The sequence below is a fragment of the Trachypithecus francoisi genome, unplaced genomic scaffold (assembly GCF_009764315.1).
Source record: "Trachypithecus francoisi isolate TF-2019V2 unplaced genomic scaffold, Tfra_2.0 Lachesis_group20, whole genome shotgun sequence".
Lineage (NCBI taxonomy): Eukaryota > Metazoa > Chordata > Mammalia > Primates > Cercopithecidae > Trachypithecus > Trachypithecus francoisi.
In genome coordinates, this window is record NW_022681466.1 from 70101352 (window position 1) to 70117727 (window position 16376).

The 16376-nt window shown below is 47.5% G+C and overlaps 1 protein-coding gene across 6 annotated transcripts in view; it reads left to right on the forward strand.

Annotated features, from left to right (window-relative positions):
* The window catches only part of SMG6 (SMG6 nonsense mediated mRNA decay factor), a 255711-nt gene that overhangs the window by 60783 nt on the left and 178552 nt on the right, over positions 1–16376 (forward strand). For all 6 annotated transcript variants that reach the window (XM_033185117.1, XM_033185119.1, XM_033185120.1 and 3 more), the window contains one exon: positions 5129–5274. In XM_033185117.1, coding sequence (XP_033041008.1) covers positions 5129–5274 — 146 coding nt within the window. The remainder of the gene's footprint in view (positions 1–5128; positions 5275–16376) is intronic.

The following is a 16376-nucleotide window of genomic DNA, read 5'->3' on the forward strand; positions in this document are numbered from 1 at the left end:
AGTAGTTACACCCTGATTTCCCCTCCACTTCTAAAATTCTCATATTTCAGCACATATTTTGGAATAAGTTTGGGAAAGAACCACAGTAATGATTAAAAAGTCAGATAACGACCGGGCGCAGTGGCTTACACCTATAATCCTATAGCATTTTGAGAATCCAAGGTGGGAGAATCGCTTGAACCCAGGAGTTCCAGACCAGTCTGGGCAACATAGGGAGAAGACTCCATCTCTCTTTTTAATGAATATAATGGAGAATTTTTTTTTTAAGCCAGAAAATGAGATCTGAAAGGAAAAATTAATTTTAAAAAACATTAAGGTAAAAAATATTTATTTAGAGGCAACTGTAGGGTGCCTACATGCTTAAATATAAAAGGGTCCTAACAGGATCGTCTTGATTTTTATGGAATGACAGTAAGAGAAATTGGCTTCTGTTGTAGCTGGAGAGATTTGGGTTAGGTGTAAGAAAATTTCACAGAAGGGAAGATGGTTGAGAATTTTCTTTTTTTGGAGGCCTTTAAAAATGAATAGATTATCTCATTTGTCCGAGGTGGTTTACTGTGTTCCAGGTTATTTTTCAGGATCTCTTTTATTCCTGCCTGTAACATATTCTGTTGTCAAAAAGGTAAAGCCAGCCCAGTTTCACCTTCATAAGAAATGACTTACGGTAGTTTTCATTGAGGAAAATGTATGTCAGTTCTAGGCACTGCATTCCCTCTATGGGTTTCCTCTTACTCTGTCCTGGAGGTAAAATAAAATTGAGCCCCATATTTATTCTGGAAGGCAGAAACAGAAATAACATTTCTATTGCAGGGAGAAAGGTATAGACGTCTGTAAGACTAGGAAAGCAATGATCCCAAGCCACACACAACATCGTGGACTGTTGCCTAATTACCAAGAAGATGTGAAATGTGGGCGGCGTTGAGAACGAATTGAGAGTGAGGAGATTGTAATGGGGAGCAGCTGAAGGCACATCACTCTCCCGCCTGCCTTTTCAGAAAAGCCCCGACGCTGCGCTTCCGGGCATGGTCTGCTCTGTGCCTGGTGCTCCACAGTGCATCAGCATAGACTCGAATGCCTACTATGTGCAAGATAAGTCTCTTAACTCCCAGCACTAGCTGACCAGAGGTTCAGAGCTTTAGAGGAAATATTCAGTGCCAAAAAGAGTTTGTTTTTCACTGCTTACTACTTACAAGATCTTGAGAGTAAATAAGTCAGAGCTGCTGTGGGCTTCAACTAACCTGATCAATGGTTTAAAGAGATGATCTCTGAGGTCCATTCCAGTCCTTATGTTCTGTAGCACTATGATTTGTTTTTTTTTTCTCATTTCCACCCTGTCACATGGCTTAGTTTTTTGGTTTTGTTCTTTTGCTCCTGGGTTGTTGCTATCTTGCTCTGTTTTTAAAAATTGAGAGGTTGAAAAAAACTAACCTGGATTGTTTTCTGCAGAGAATGTTGTCTAGCCCAGCTGTGTTCCTCAGCATCTGAGGGCTGAGTCCTGCTCGGTTAGTCACCGTCTGAGTCAGTCGTGGGCCTAGGTCCCGGTGTTGTCTGAAAGATTTGTTTCTTGAAACTGCCATTCGAATGAAACAAGGTGTCCCCAGAGATCACTTCTCAAGGCACCACTTTTGTCCGTGAAACACACAGCCCGAAAACGATGGTATCTTCTGAGGTTTTAAAGGATAGGGACAGAGTCGTCTTGGATTCAGGAGGACTCAGTCGGGGTGCCGTATGGTTCCTGACAGACCCTTTCCTGGTGAGAGGCAGATCACACCTGCGCTCAGACTCCAGTGAGAGAGGTTAGGAAGCTGCAGCCTCTAGGCTCTGAATTTGTGACAGATAATTTGCTTCCTATTATTGCCTTGATCACAGTTACCACTTTAGTTTTTACTTGCTTGCCTAGTCATGCTATTTGCATAGCTTTAAAGTCTCTTGGAATTCAAAGACTGAAGTATGTATTTTGTACTTTTAATTTTTAAAAACATAATGCTTGTGCCTGATTCATTTCTTAAATTAACAAATGTTCTGAAACACAAAAGTAAGATGTATTCATTATGGGAGAAATCTTTTCTTTCTTTACAGTGCTCTTTGTAAAGTATTTAGAAAACTCAGCAAAGAAGAACAAATAAAAAATTACCCATATTCCTACCACCTAGAGAAAACACTGTTAAAATTTTTTCAATTTTTTTCTACATATCACATACATACTTTTAAAAATTGCTTTATAACTTTTTAAAATACATTTTGAAGTTTCACATGATTAAAAAATGTGATACACCTTTAAAAAACTAGTATTCAGTTGTATGCATTTGCATCTTAATCATCTATTGTCGGGCACTTTCGATTGCTTCCAATTTTTGGCAATTATAAATGACCACTTTTTATAAGTTTTCTCTGTTGCTTCTCTTCCTACTTTATTGCTGCGACTGCTGTTTCTTCTTAGATATAATTTTATAATTATTACATAAATATCCAGAAATCCTTAAAAACTTATAACGTTAAAACTAAGACTAAAATTTCTTTTAACTCTGTGCCCTCCAAAAAGATAGCACTAGACATCAGGGCGTGTATTCTTCTAGACCTTTCGCTGCCTTTACCTGCTTACTTACATATGTGTCCATCAGACTTACTTACATATGTGTCCATCGGTAAGTGTAATTTTCTGTCTGTAACGCAGGGTGAAGCAAAGATGATTTCTCAAAGAGAAAGACATAAAACTACTTACAGGTAGTTTGAGGCCAGAATTAGATAGCATTTTGGTTACAAGACTGGAAACCAGAAACCACCTACTGAGCCCTGAGGAGGGTTCCTCTCTCTATGTGTGCCTCCCGTGGTTACTGCTGAACAAGGCTGGTTTTGCATGAGTAGATCCACCTTCCCTCGCATCTAACTAACATTTGAAGTTACTCTAACTTACATCCTTCTGCATTCAGTTTTTTCTTTTGTTTTAATCATGTTGAATTAGTTGACAGGCAAAGGGAGAATTTTTTTAAAAAAACTTTTTATAAAAAGGAAATGTGGACAGTTTGACCTGGTGCTCGTTCAAGACTTCAGTCTGACCCAGAGAGTGTTAATGGATCTGTTTCAATTCCTACCCCAGGGAAGAGGCTTCCTCAGACACAGCTTCGAAGCAAAACTGTCCCACGTGACACTTCTGTCCTGTCGTTCTGTGCTGGCTCTCTACCGCCTTTCAACACGGAGACACATGGCTCTGAAACTTGCCCAGCGTGGCTGCTTTTCAAGCAGAGTGAACGCTGCTATTCTCGTAACAAGAAGTGCTAGCCCCCCTCCCCACCTCTGACCAGAAAGAGTACTGCACAGTGTCAGGATTTAAAATGAAACCTTTGTTGTAGCCCATGGGGAAAAATGGATCTAGTCCAGCCCCAAACATATCACTCTCTGCCATTCCACATCTTCCAAGAGTTTTAACGGCTCTGACATTTTTAGAGAGGAAAAAAAAGAGTTTTGTTTTGTTTTGGAGGGGTGGGTACTTGAAATGGCATGTGGAGAAAAAAAGCAAATGCATGGCATCTTTTGTGCCAATGAAAATGAGGACAGCTCAGCAGAGAGGGGAACTGGAATGTAAACTGTAATTGACCCATAACTGTGGCACGACTTCTGGGCACCAGGGGGTCAGTAATAGGAGTTGCCATCCAAGAGCAAGGAGTGAAGATTGCCAAGATTCCAGAAAACCTGGAGTTTTCTAATCTGGGGAGTGCACTACTCGATCGGGAGGTGCCAGGATGGGTGAAGCTAGAAGCACCTTCCTCTAGAACCTGAAACTGGTTTCTCTCTTTTGAGAAGGATTACCTTCCTTGTGGCTTTTCAGAAGCTATTTATTAATCCAACCTGGAGCTTTTCCCCAACCCCACAAGTATGCCACAAGCAGCTTGTTTATTTGGGGTCTGGGGGACATGGTAAAAAATACTTTGGTGACCACGAATTGTTCGGCATAGCCCTAAGGCCTCTGTGCCTGGTTATTCTCTCTAGCACCAAGCTTGAACTTGCTTTTTCTTTCTGAAGACTTCAGCTGTGGTTTGTTTCTGTTGCCAGAGAAGCTCCAGGCATGCACCGCTGTTTGGGATCCAGTGGCCACAGTTGGCAAGGAGTGATTTGAATGACCTCTCCTTAGGAGCCCTAGGTCACTGGCTAGATTTCTGCCTCCCTGTGTTACTGCCTCTTCCTGTATTGGGAGTGGCACTTGGCCAGGGCATTATATTTCCACTGGCCTGAAAACATACAGACCCCGATGAGCAGAGGCTTGTGAGAGGGAGGAGGAAGGCAACACAGGAAGAACTGAGACAGATGACTGGGGGCCTCTAGGTCTAGGCATTCTTCAAGGGGAAATTTGGGATCCTCAGGTGGAACAGTCAGTGTGATAGTACCTCAGAAGACAACAGCAGAACTATGTCTGGTTACCTAAAGTAAACTCTTGAGTAAAAAATGTTTAGGCCGGGCGCAGTGGCTCATGCCTGTAATCCGAGCACTTTGGGAGGCCGAGGCAGGTGGATCACTTGAGGTCAGGAGTTCGAGACCAGCCTGGCCTACATGGTGAAACCCCCGTCTCTACTAAAAATAGAAACATTAGCCGGGCATGGTGGCACACGCCTGTAGTCACAGCCCCTCAGGAGGCTGCGGCAGGAGAATTACTTGAACCTGGGAGGCAGAGGTTACAGTGAGCCAAGATTGGGTGAAAAGAGCGAAACTTTGTCTGAAAAAAAAAAAAAAAAGATTCATGTTACTCTTTTAATTGAGTTCAGTTTCATACCAAAGAGTTTAGGGACTGTGAAGGTTTTAGGAAATTTGTTAAGTATTTAGAAAAGCTGATGGTTTCAGAGAGAAACTTTGATTTCAGCTTGAACGCAGTTATTGCCAGGGGTGAGGAAATAGCATACCAAAGCATAATCACTCATAGTGATTTATCCAAAACTTGAGTTGTTTCCATCTCTGAACCCTGAAAACTCCTTTATCTTGAATTTGTTCAAAATTGCAGGATACCGGGAAGGTTTGTGAAAATAGCACGGAAATGTCCTAGGCAGTAGTTGTCTGGTGTGTGTGTGGGGGGCGGGGAGGAGAAAAAGAGAGACTGAAAGAGAGCATTGCCTCACTGATGGGTTTGCTGTATCTGCAGAATGGAGACATTCCCTGCAGTGGCTGAAAAGGTCCTCAGGGAGTTCCAGGTGTTACTGCAGCACAGCCCCTCTCCCCTTGGAAGTACCCGCATGCTGCAGCTTATGACCATCAATATGTTTGCGGTCCACAACTCCCAGCTGAAAGGTAAGGAATGTTTAGTTTCTTCATCTAGAATATAGACAGAAAGATTAATGTAGCTTCTTTCTACCATACCTACCTCCCACCACCCCACCCCAGAACACACACACCCTCCCCTTCCTACCATTGTCTCAGATATTTAGTTTACTTTGAAATCTATATAACTCTCTAGTGCTTGGGTGGGATGGAAGGAGGGAATCATGGGTATAGAGCTTAATTTGCAAATGCAGAGATGCTGTTGCACATCTGGCCACACGAAAGGCAGCAGCAAGGCCTCTTGAAGGCTGCAGACCCAGAGCCTCTCCCAAGGGAGAGGCATTGCTGAGATATTTCATTGCAGAGACCATACGCTTGGCAGGGATTGGGAATAGCTGTTTGTGGACTCATGTACCCTGTTTGTTCAATATGGAAAAGTCTAGTTCCCTATGGGATATCCCTAGTGGGAGCCTGCCAGGGAGTAAGAACCAAAAATTGATGAACTTTGGTGATTCAAATCTGGAAGCACGAAAACCACCAGGCCCAGAATTTGGCTGGTACACCAGTGTGCATTCTGAAATGTTTTTCTGAACATTTGGGGTTTTTTTTCATAGGGGGTCGGGTGGATGTGGAAGTAGAGGGGAGAAGGGCAGATTGACAGGGTTTTAAATGCTCTGATGACCAGGTCAGGGTCAAAGGATGTTACCAGGATTTCTTCCCTTCCCTTCTGTTCCCTTCATTTCACTTAGGTAAGGATGATATGGTATGACTTGATGGAATTATGTAGCACAGGGATGGCATTATTTTCTGTGTTTATTTACAAGGGTGATTTGGTCCATGCTGCCAAGGAGTCATTTCAGAACAGTGACAGAGAGCGTTTGGTCTCAGGGCAAGAAATGCCAGGAAGTGGGAATTGGCCCATAGAGACCCTGCTGTAAAACAGATCTGGTGTTTCTTGACAGAATGCCGCTAAGGTCTCTTGTTGCCCCTTTTCGTAGCACTTTCTCTCACCGTGAAGTTGATTTATTTATCTCCCCATTTGTACTTACGGGTTATGCTTCACTTGCTTGTGGTGGGGGAGTGAGTATGCCACACTTTGCCTTGAAATGGAAATGTGGGTCTTTCTGGGATTAGGCAAGGTCCTCTCAGAGTGTGTCTGGGTTCTCAGTCACTTCTGAATCCTAGAGGATTTCCTCATCTTGTGCTGCCTGCTACAGTGTTTACAATTCCCAGCAGAAAGCGAGATCAGGGACTTAGATGCCTTTTTGAACTTGGCTAGTTTTTCCTGAGATGGCTATTTGGGTAAATGGCCCTGAGGAAGCATCGAGTCCTAAGTGGCAGCACTGGTTTTCAGGGAGAAGAGAAGAAAATTTGTAAAGTGCTGTGCTGGTGAGGCCCAAAGGGGAGGGACAGTCTGCACCAAGTAGGAAGCCCACTTGACTCTGGAAATGGGCCCTGAAGTGTCCTCATGTTCATCTTCCTCCCGAGGTGTCCTCCTGTTCATCTTCCTCCCGAGGTGTCCTCCCGTTCTCCTTCCTCCCCAGGTGTCCTCCCGTTCATCTACCTCCCGAGGTGCCCTCCCCTTCATCTTCCTCCCGAGGTGCCCTCCTGTTCCCCTTCCTCCCGAGGTGTCCTCCTGTTCACCTTCCTCCCGAGGTGTCCTCCTGTTCATCTCCTCCCGAGGTGCCCTCCTGTTCATCTTCCTCCCCAGGTGTCCTCCTGTTCATCTCCTCCCGAGGTGCCCTCCTGTTCATCTTCCTCCCGAGGTGTCCTCCTGTTCATCTTCCTCCCGAGGTGTCCTCCCGTTCTCCTTCCTCCCCAGGTGTCCTCCCGTTCATCTACCTCCCGAGGTGCCCTCCCCTTCATCTTCCTCCCGAGGTGCCCTCCTGTTCCCCTTCCTCCCGAGGTGTCCTCCTGTTCACCTTCCTCCCGAGGTGTCCTCCTGTTCATCTTCCTCCCCAGGTGCCCTCCTGTTCATCTTCCTCCCCAGGTGCCCTCCTGTTCATCTCCTCCCGAGGTGCCCTCCTGTTCATCTCCTCCCGAGGTGCCCTCCCGTTCATCTTCCTCCCGAGGTGCCCTCCCCTTCATCTTCCTCCCGAGGTGCCCTCCTGTTCCCCTTCCTCCCGAGGTGTCCTCCTGTTCACCTTCCTCCCGAGGTGTCCTCCTGTTCATCTCCTCCCCAGGTGCCCTCCTGTTCATCTCCTCCCGAGGTGTCCTCCCGTTCATCTCCTCCCGAGGTGTCCTCTGTTCATCTCCTCCCGAGGTGTCCCCCGTTCATCTACCTCCCGAGGTGCCCTCCCCTTCATCTTCCTCCCGAGGTGCCCTCCTGTTCACCTTCCTCCCGAGGTGTCCTCCTGTTCATCTCCTCCCGAGGTGCCCTCCTGTTCATCTTCCTCCCCAGGTGTCCTCCCGTTCATCTTCCTCCCGAGGTGCCCTCCTGTTCATCTCCTCCCGAGGTGCCCTCCCGTTCATCTTCCTCCCGAGGTGCCCTCCCCTTCATCTTCCTCCCGAGGTGCCCTCCTGTTCCCCTTCCTCCCGAGGTGTCCTCCTGTTCATCTCCTCCCGAGGTCCCTCCTGTTCATCTTCCTCCCGAGGTGTCCTCCTTTCTCTTCCTCCCGAGGTGTCCTCTGTTCTCCTTCCTCCCCAGTGCCTCCTGTTCATCTTCCTCCCCAGGTGTCCTCTCGTTCTTCTTCCTCCCGAGGTCCCCTCCCATTCATCTTCCTCCCAAGGTGCCCTCCCGTTCACCTTCCTCCTGAGGTGCCCTCCTGTTCACCTTCCTCCCGAGGTTCCCTCCTGTTCACCTTCCTCCCCAGGTGTCCTCCTGTTCATCTTCTCTCTAGGTGCCCTCCCGTTCATCTTCCTCCCCAGGTGCCCTCCTGTTCACCTTCCTCCCGAGTGTCCCTCAGCTGTTCATCTTCCTCCCCAGGTTCTCCGTTTAATCTGCCCTCCCAGGTGCCCTCCTTTCACCTTCCTCCCGAGTGTCCTCCGTTCTCCTTCCTCCCCAGGTGTCCTCCCATTAATCTTCCTCCCCAGGTTCCTCCCGTTCTCCTTCCCCCAGGTGTCCTCCCGTTCACCTTCCTCCCGAGGTGCCCTCCCGTTCACCTTCCTCCCGAGATGTCCTCCATTCTCCTTCCTCCCCAGTGTCCTCCCGTTCATCTTCCTCCCCAGGTGTCCTCCCGTTCTCCTTCCTCCCCAGGTGTCCTCCCGTTCTCCTTCCTCCCCAGGTGTCCTCCCGTTCATCTTCCTCCCCAGGTGTCCTCCCGTTTTCCTTCCTCCCCAGGTGTCCTCCCGTTCATCTTCCTCCCGAGGTGCTCTCCTGTTCACCTTCCTCCCGAGGTGCCCTCCTGTTCATCTTCCTCCCGAGGTGCCCTCCTGTTCACCTTCCTCCCGAGGTGTCCTCCTGTTCATCTTCCTCCCCAGGTGCCCTCCTGTTCTCCTTCCTTCCGACGTGTCCTCCTGTTCATCTTCCTCCCGAGGTGTCCTCCTGTTCACCTTCCTCCCGAGGTGCCCTGTTCATCTTCCTCCTGAGGTGTCCTCCTGTTCACCTTCCTCCGAGGTGTCCTCCTGTTCACCTTCCTCCCGAGGTGTCCTCCTGTTCATCTTCCTCCCCAGGTGCCCTCCTGTTCATCTTCCTCCCCAGGTGCCCTCCTGTTCATCTCCTCCCGAGGTGCCTCCTGTTCATCTCCTCCCGAGGTGCCCTCCCGTTCATCTTCCTCCCGAGGTGCCCTCCCCTTCATCTTCCTCCCGAGGTGCCCTCCTGTTCCCCTTCCTCCCGAGGTGTCCTCCTGTTCATCTCCTCCCGAGGTGCCCTCCTGTTCATCTCCTCCCGAGGTGTCCTCCCGTTCATCTTCCTCCCGAGGTGTCCTCTGTTCTCCTTCCTCCCCAGGTGTCCTCCTGTTCATCTTCCTCCCGAGGTGCCCTGTTCATCTTCCTCCCGAGGTGCCCTCCTGTTCTCCTTCCTCCCGAGGTGCCCTCCTGTTCATCTTCCTCCCGAGGTGCCCTCCTGTTCACCTTCCTCCCGAGGTGCCCTCCTGTTCTCCTTCCTCCCGAGGTGCCCTCCTGTTCTCCTTCCTCCCGAGGTGCCCTCCTGTTCTCCTTCCTCCTGAGGTGCCTTCCTGTTTATCTTCCTCCTGAGGTGCTCTGTTCATCTTCCCATCTCCACTAAAAACAACCCACAGAGTTCAGTGAGCTGCCTGTCTCAGAGCTGTAGCCTCAGCCAAGACATTGTTCCTGCACCAAATGACCTGTGGCTTCTTTAGGTGTGAATGTGAAGGACCTGCAGCCCTTGCCCATGAAGCATCTGTTTTCAGCAGCTTCTATTCCATGGAAAGGAATACCTTGGCCTTTTAATAGGCCATCAGCGAGTCTTTTTCTTGCAGCTGTTGTTAAGTAAAGGTTAAGAAAATAAGGGTAGGCTGAGTGCGGTGGCTCACGCCTGTAATCCCAGCGCTTTGGGAGGCCAAGGCGGGCATATCACCTGAGGTCAGGAGTTTGAGATAGCCTGGCCAACATGGCGAAACCCTGTCTGTACTAAAAATAACAAAAATTAGCTGGGCTTGTTGGTGGGCACCTGTAATCACAGCTTCTCAGGAAGCTGAGGCAGGAGAATTGCTTGAACCTGGGAGGTGGAGGTTGCATTGCAAACTATACTGCAGCCTGGGCAGGCAGAGCAAGGCTCCATCTCAAAAATAATAATAATAAGAATTAAGAATTAAAAATTAAAAATTAAAAAAAAAAAGAAAATATGGGTAAAAGGAAGGTAAGATGGTAAGTACAGAGAAAGAAATTGGTTGTTCCCTGATTTGAGGCCAAGGTACTTTTTCTAGGACTCTTCCATGGTGGGTCATAATGAGTACCTTCTAGCCAGGAGAGACATGTAAAAATAAAGCCCGTACTTGAGACCCTACTCTTCATTACTGGTCTGCTCCTGACTCTCACCTCATTGTTACCTCAGTGAGGTAATTGGGGCCAAGAAGAGTATGAGTTGAGGTGGTCAGAGGCTCCAAGGGTGTTTCAAGGAAAAACGGCCCAGGCCACAGGATATAACACTCAGCGAGGACAGAGAGCTCTGTGGACGTGCTGCCAACTACCCGGTGTGCAGCTGAGGCGGCCATCCAGACCCCACTGTGTGGGCTGCCGTTGGGAGAGGGGCGAGCAGAGTCTAGACCCCACTGTGTGGGCTGCCATTAGGACAGGGGCGAGCGGAGTGCTCAGCAGGGCTGGCTGGTGGGAAGATGCACTTTTCCATTTCCCAGCACATGAGTCATCATCCTTGGTCCCCTGTGCTGTGCTTGCCTGGACAGTGGCAATAAGGGGGTGTTGTGGCTGAGTAGCAGCATCTGTGCTGGGGGTGGAGAAGGGGGTTGGGGAGAGGGTAAAGATTTAAATCCTTCACTAATCAGCAGCAGTTTGAATCACATTTTTATGAGTAAGGAAGTGATAAATCAGCCCTGCGTGTTCAACCCCCAAGTCCCGTCAGCCAGTGCCCTTCTAAAGGTTTCTCCCCTGGCCAGTCTGCATGCTGTCAGAGTTGCCACCCACCCTCAGGGCCCCGGCTGCCTGAAACCAGGAAGCAAGAGCCTGATGCTGCCGTGCCCTCCCAGGTGCTGGGGTCTGTGGTGAATTGGCAGTCACTGCAAGCTACAGAACATCTGGGCCATCATTTTTCTTTCCATTCCTTCTTGGACATGTCCTTCTGGGTGGGTGTTCGCACATGTCAGTTTCTGGACTCTGTGGAGGAGGAACATTCCAGCCTGAAGCAGAAGTGATCTTGTGGCCCACCAGGCAGCTGAGATCCTCGCAGTCTCTACCTGAGTCTTCCCTGTAGATGTGGTGCCTAAGGAGTGTGATCTGGAGAGCCACAGGGAGCAGATTCCTTTCTTTAAAAGTGTGTCCTTTGCTGATGCCTCTAATGCTGTCGTGAATCATTTGTTTTTGTGTGTTCAGCGCTACCCTTGTGTAACTATCTTCTTTTCACAATATCGGTAATCCAGAATGGAAATCATATTGTTGCTAACATTTTACTGTGATTACTTTTCAAGTGTGTAGAAAAGCTTTGGACAGTGCAGAAGGCAAAATGAAAGGAAAAGTTTCAGTGGTGGTGAGAGAATGGCATCCTTGCCTTTCCCTAGGTTATGGTTTTCCCAGGATCCCACTCCGCTCTTGGGCACAGAGGATGTGAGGCCAGATTTGCCCCCCTTCCTACAGGGCGAAATAAGTTGAGTAATGCCACATTATTTAGCCAACTAAACTTTCCAGTTTCAGCAGTGGTCTTAAAACTCATGGGTTCACGGGTGTTGGTGGAGAGACCTTGATCTCCTCTCGGATGGGCCCTATGCAGAGTCCTACGTCAGTGGATACGGAATTCTAGAATCCTCGTACTGCACACTCAGGTAGTTGGGGATAGATAAATTTGAGGGGTGGGACAAGGGACATTTGAGGGTCTTGGCTTAGGGCCTGGTATTTATTAGGCATTCAGTAAGCATTTGCTGAGTGCATGGGTGAGGAAGGCAACAGTTCTGGGAAAGCCAGCTCTCACTGAGCAGTGTGTTCCTTACCTGGCCCAGGTCCAAAGCTGGTGGTGAGATAGGTGGTTCCCAGAGTGATGTCATAACTGGTAATCTCTCTAAGGCATTCCTGAGCCTGAAGGGAGGAAGGGCTTTCTCCACGTGCCTCAGTATTTAACACTTCAGTAGTCATCTAATTGGTTGACGTGATGCCGGAGGGTGACCTATTGATCTACACCACAAGTACGCCAAGAATTTTAATTTTTTAAAAATTTTGTAATTTAAGGAAATAAAACTCTAGTTTCTTGAAGGGAAGAATTGAAGCAGCATTGTTGTAGGGGAGCACTGAAACCCCCTTGCATCCCCCATCTGTGCCCAATTTGCTCCAATCTGGCCTTTTTTTGGTTCTTTCTTCATTTTCTCTCCCCCTGTCTTGTTCTCTCTTTTTCAAAAATGTTTTATAATTCCTGGAATCAAAACCATCTCAGGCACACACTGTTTTATTTTACTGTATTATTGGATTATACCGCCTGTAAATCACTGGATGTTCCTCATTGGCCACCACTGGAATAACTTCCCTTTTCTGTGCCCTGGCTCCCTCTTTTTCCCTCTACCAGTTTCATAGCACATACATCCATTTCAGCTTTGCAGAGAAGCCCCGGTGGCAGCAAGAGGGCACCCAAGAGACGCTTCTTGCATGTGCTATTGGTATTGCCTGCTTTTAGGGGATATTTGGGAGTTGGGATTGAGGTAGAGCCTGACTTGCATTCCTTTCATTATCATTTATGCTTGCTTTTTTTGGGCGGGGGGAGGGAGGGACAGCGTCTCGTTCTATCGCCCAGTCTGGAGTGTAGTGGTGCGATCTCGGCTCACTGCAACCTCTGCCTTCCGGGTTCAAGTAATTCTCCTGCCCCAGCCTCCTGAGTAGCTGGGATCACAGGCGCCCACGACCACGCCTGGCTAAGTTTTCTATTTTTAGTAGAGACGGGGTTTCACCATGTTGGCCAGGCTGGTCTCGAATTCCTGACTTCATGATCCGCCTGCCTCAGCCTCCCAAAGTACTGGGATTACAGGCATGAGCCACTGCGCCCAGCCTTATGCTTGCTTTGAATGGTGTTAGTAATCCTGAATTACAGGAGGTAGAGGGAGTGTCACATGTGGGTCTCTAGAGGGACAGAGAGCTAGCTAACTACAGCTGTCTGTGTAGGACTGATAGCTTTAACTTGTAGGTGTGGGGTGTTTCATGCCTCTGTTGTGATGGGAGGTGACTCTAGTTGAGTTTGGTTTGCAACCGAAATGTTCTTGTCTTCCAGCATACTATCCATCTTAGAGACCTTCAGAAAAGCAGTTTGCTCCTCTGTGGTGATTCACTTCTATCGTGAGTCTCTTACCCAAGCAGAATGTATGAAGTGCCTAATCCTCCGCTTGTCAGAACAGTTGTACAGGAAATCCACCTTTCATAAGAGGTTAGGCTTGAGTTAGCTGTGTAAACTGTCCCCCTCAGTCCTCCTCCTGTATCTCTGGTGGTGGAAACCCTTGGGCTTTTTCTCTACAAGGATCTGTGGGTAGATTTCCATAGGTATTCAGTGCTACCTGACCTTCATTTTCAGGATGCCTCAGTTTAGAGAAAATGAACCGAGCCAGCCTGAGCAAGGAATTTTTTGAGAAGTAGATTCAAAGGTCAGAATAGGTTAGGCTTTGGAAGGCAGGCCAGGGAAGGATGCATGCTTTAGCTCTGCCCTCTTTCCCTGCGGGAAGATAGAACTCTCGACAGGCCGCTTAGTGTAGACTGCTCTCGGCACCTCGGCCTATGGATCTGCCTGTAGTTCCCTGAAAAAGAAGTTAAAGAAGTGAGTATGTCAAGGGACCCACCTGTCTTTTTAGCTCTGGGTTCCAGGGTCCTTGTTTTCAGAATGTATTTAGGCTAGGGAAGGCGAAATAGGAAAAGCCAAAGAAATGAGAAGATTGTCCTCTCAATAAAATTAAGCCTCTTACCATATCAGTTGAAGAAATGGTCTTTGTTTTGCCCCAAGATAGCAATGTGGTTTGGTGTCCATGGCTGCTTTGCTGTGGAGTGCAGAAATGCAATATCCCATGTTGCCGAGATTTCGTTTCTTTTGCCATTTTATAGCTTCTCAATTTGATTGATTGTGGTTTTACTTTTTTTTTTTTTTTTTTTTGCCCCGACATGGACTTACTCTGAAGGAGAAACATTATGTGGGGGAATTTTGGCAGCAGGACACTTTTCTTTCTTTCTTTTTTTTTTTTTTCTGAGACAGAGTATTGCTCTGTGGCCCAGGCTGGAGTACAGTGGCACAATCTCAGCTCACTGCAACCTCTGCCTCCTGGGTTCAAGCGATTCTCATGCCTCAGCCTCCCAAGTAGCTGGGATTACAGGCACAGGCCACCACACCCGGCTAATATTTATATTTTTAGTAGAGACAGGGTTTCGCCACGTTGGCCAGGCTGGTCTCGAACTCTTCACCTCAAGTGATCCACCTGCCTCAGCCTCCCAAAGTGTTGGGATTACAGGCATGAGCCACTGTGCTTAGCCTGGCAGCAGGACTTTCAGCTACCTTTTCAGAGCTCTAAGTTTTCTAAATGTATAGCTTGGGTGTGGATGTGGGACTCAGGCCAGATACATACTGTGTGCTGAATTCACAGAGAAAGTAGTTATGTTCTAGCGGGATGGTGAGGGGTGGGAAGTGTTGAACTTTGGACCCTAACCAAGTAAATGCCTATCTGAGGAAGGATTGTGGTTTTTACAGGGTGTGACCAGTAATGACAGCCACAGCAATGACTCGGTGCTAATACATGACAACACTTTATAGTTCCTGCGTATGTGTTTTCCTTTGATTCCCTTGTCAGCCCTGTGTGACAGACTGGACAGAAATTTTGTGTCCTATTTCATAGATGAGGAAAAACGTATCAGAAAGGTTAAGCAGGGTTGCACAGCTAGTAAATTATACACAGGTGTCAATTGTCCACCCTTTAATATCAGAAAACAGGAAAAGCTTCTCTGGGCAGCTAGACAGTGCAAGGAATTCCCCCCCAAATCTGAGCAGTCTTTTGTTCTCTGATGAAGAAAGTGACCTGTGAATCTGATCTGAGACAGGAAGAGGAACAAGAGTAAAGGTAAGAGAGTTGGGGTAAGTCCGAATTCTCCTGAGCGGCATGAGACTCGGCAGGGCTACAACAAACAAGCTAGCAGAAGGTGGTTGTTTGGGCAACTCCGGGCTGTCTGGCGTCCATGTCCACTATTGTCATGAGTAGAGGAAGCCTCCCTCTCAAATGGAAAGCATAGTCCATGACTAGTTGGTAGAAGTGTTTATTCTTTCTCTTGGTTTAGAATATATAGTGTCTCTTAAAAAGGGGGTGGGCAGATTTTTTTAAGGAACATTGTTTCATATTTTCATCATCATGTCTAGTATCCCTCTTGTTTTAGAAAAGAGGCCTTTTACATGCAATGCTTAGAAGAGATTGTGCTTCTTTTTGTGGCCTGGGGAGAAGGTAGATATGTCATTGATACAGAAAATAGTGTGAGAGTATAAAACATCTGAAAGAAGGATAAAGTAAATGCACATGTAACTACCATCCAGGTTAAGAAATAGAATATTGTCAGTCACTCAGATGTTCCTGTATACTTCATCTCTGTATAGCTATAGTTACCTCCCCAGCAGGTAACTGTCATCTTGACCCGCGAATTCATTTCTTTGCTTTTCTTTGTACTGTTATCAACTAGTATGTATATGTGTGTATGTGTATGTATATATGAAATATAATTTGGGGCCAGGCACGGTGACTCTCGCCCGTGATCCCAGCACTTTGGAAGGCCGAGGCGGGCAGATCACTTGAGGCCAGGAGTTCAAGACCAGCCTGGTCAGCATGAGGAAACCTTGTCTCCACTAAAAATGCAAAAATTAGTCTGGATGCGATGGCTCACACCTGTAATCCCAGCACTTTGGGAGGCCGAGGCGGGTGGATCATGAGGTCAGGAGTTCTAGACCAACCTGGCCAAGATGGTGAAACCCCATCTCTACTAAAAATACAAAAATTAGCTCTACATGGTGGTAGGCGCCTGTAATCCCAGCTACTCAGGAGGCTGAGGCAGGAGAATCGCTTGAACCTGGGGGGCGGAGGTTGCAGTGAGCCGAGATCATGTCACTGCACTCCAGCTTGAGCAACAGAGTAAGACTCCGTCTCAAAAAAAAAAGTTAGCTGGGCACGGTGGCACACGCCTGTAATCCCAGCTACTCAAGAGGCTGAAGCCCAAGAACTGCTTGAACCCAGGAGGTAGAGGTTACAGTGAGCCAAGATCACACCACTGCACTCCAGCCTGAGTGACAGAGCAAGACTTTGTCTCAAAAAAGTCAAAGTAAAACGAAACACATAATCTTGCTTTGCTTACATATAGATGGAATCGTGCTAATCATACTATTTATATTGTTTTCTCCCTGGTTTGTTTTGTTTCATATGTTTGCGAGTTCTGTCCATGTTCACATGTGTAGCTGTAGTTCATTCATTTTCATTGCGGGAATCCTACATTTTAGTCACATTAGTTTATCCATTCTTCTGTTGATGGGCATTTCAGTTGTTTTCTCTTTGAGACTATTAAAAGCATTGAGT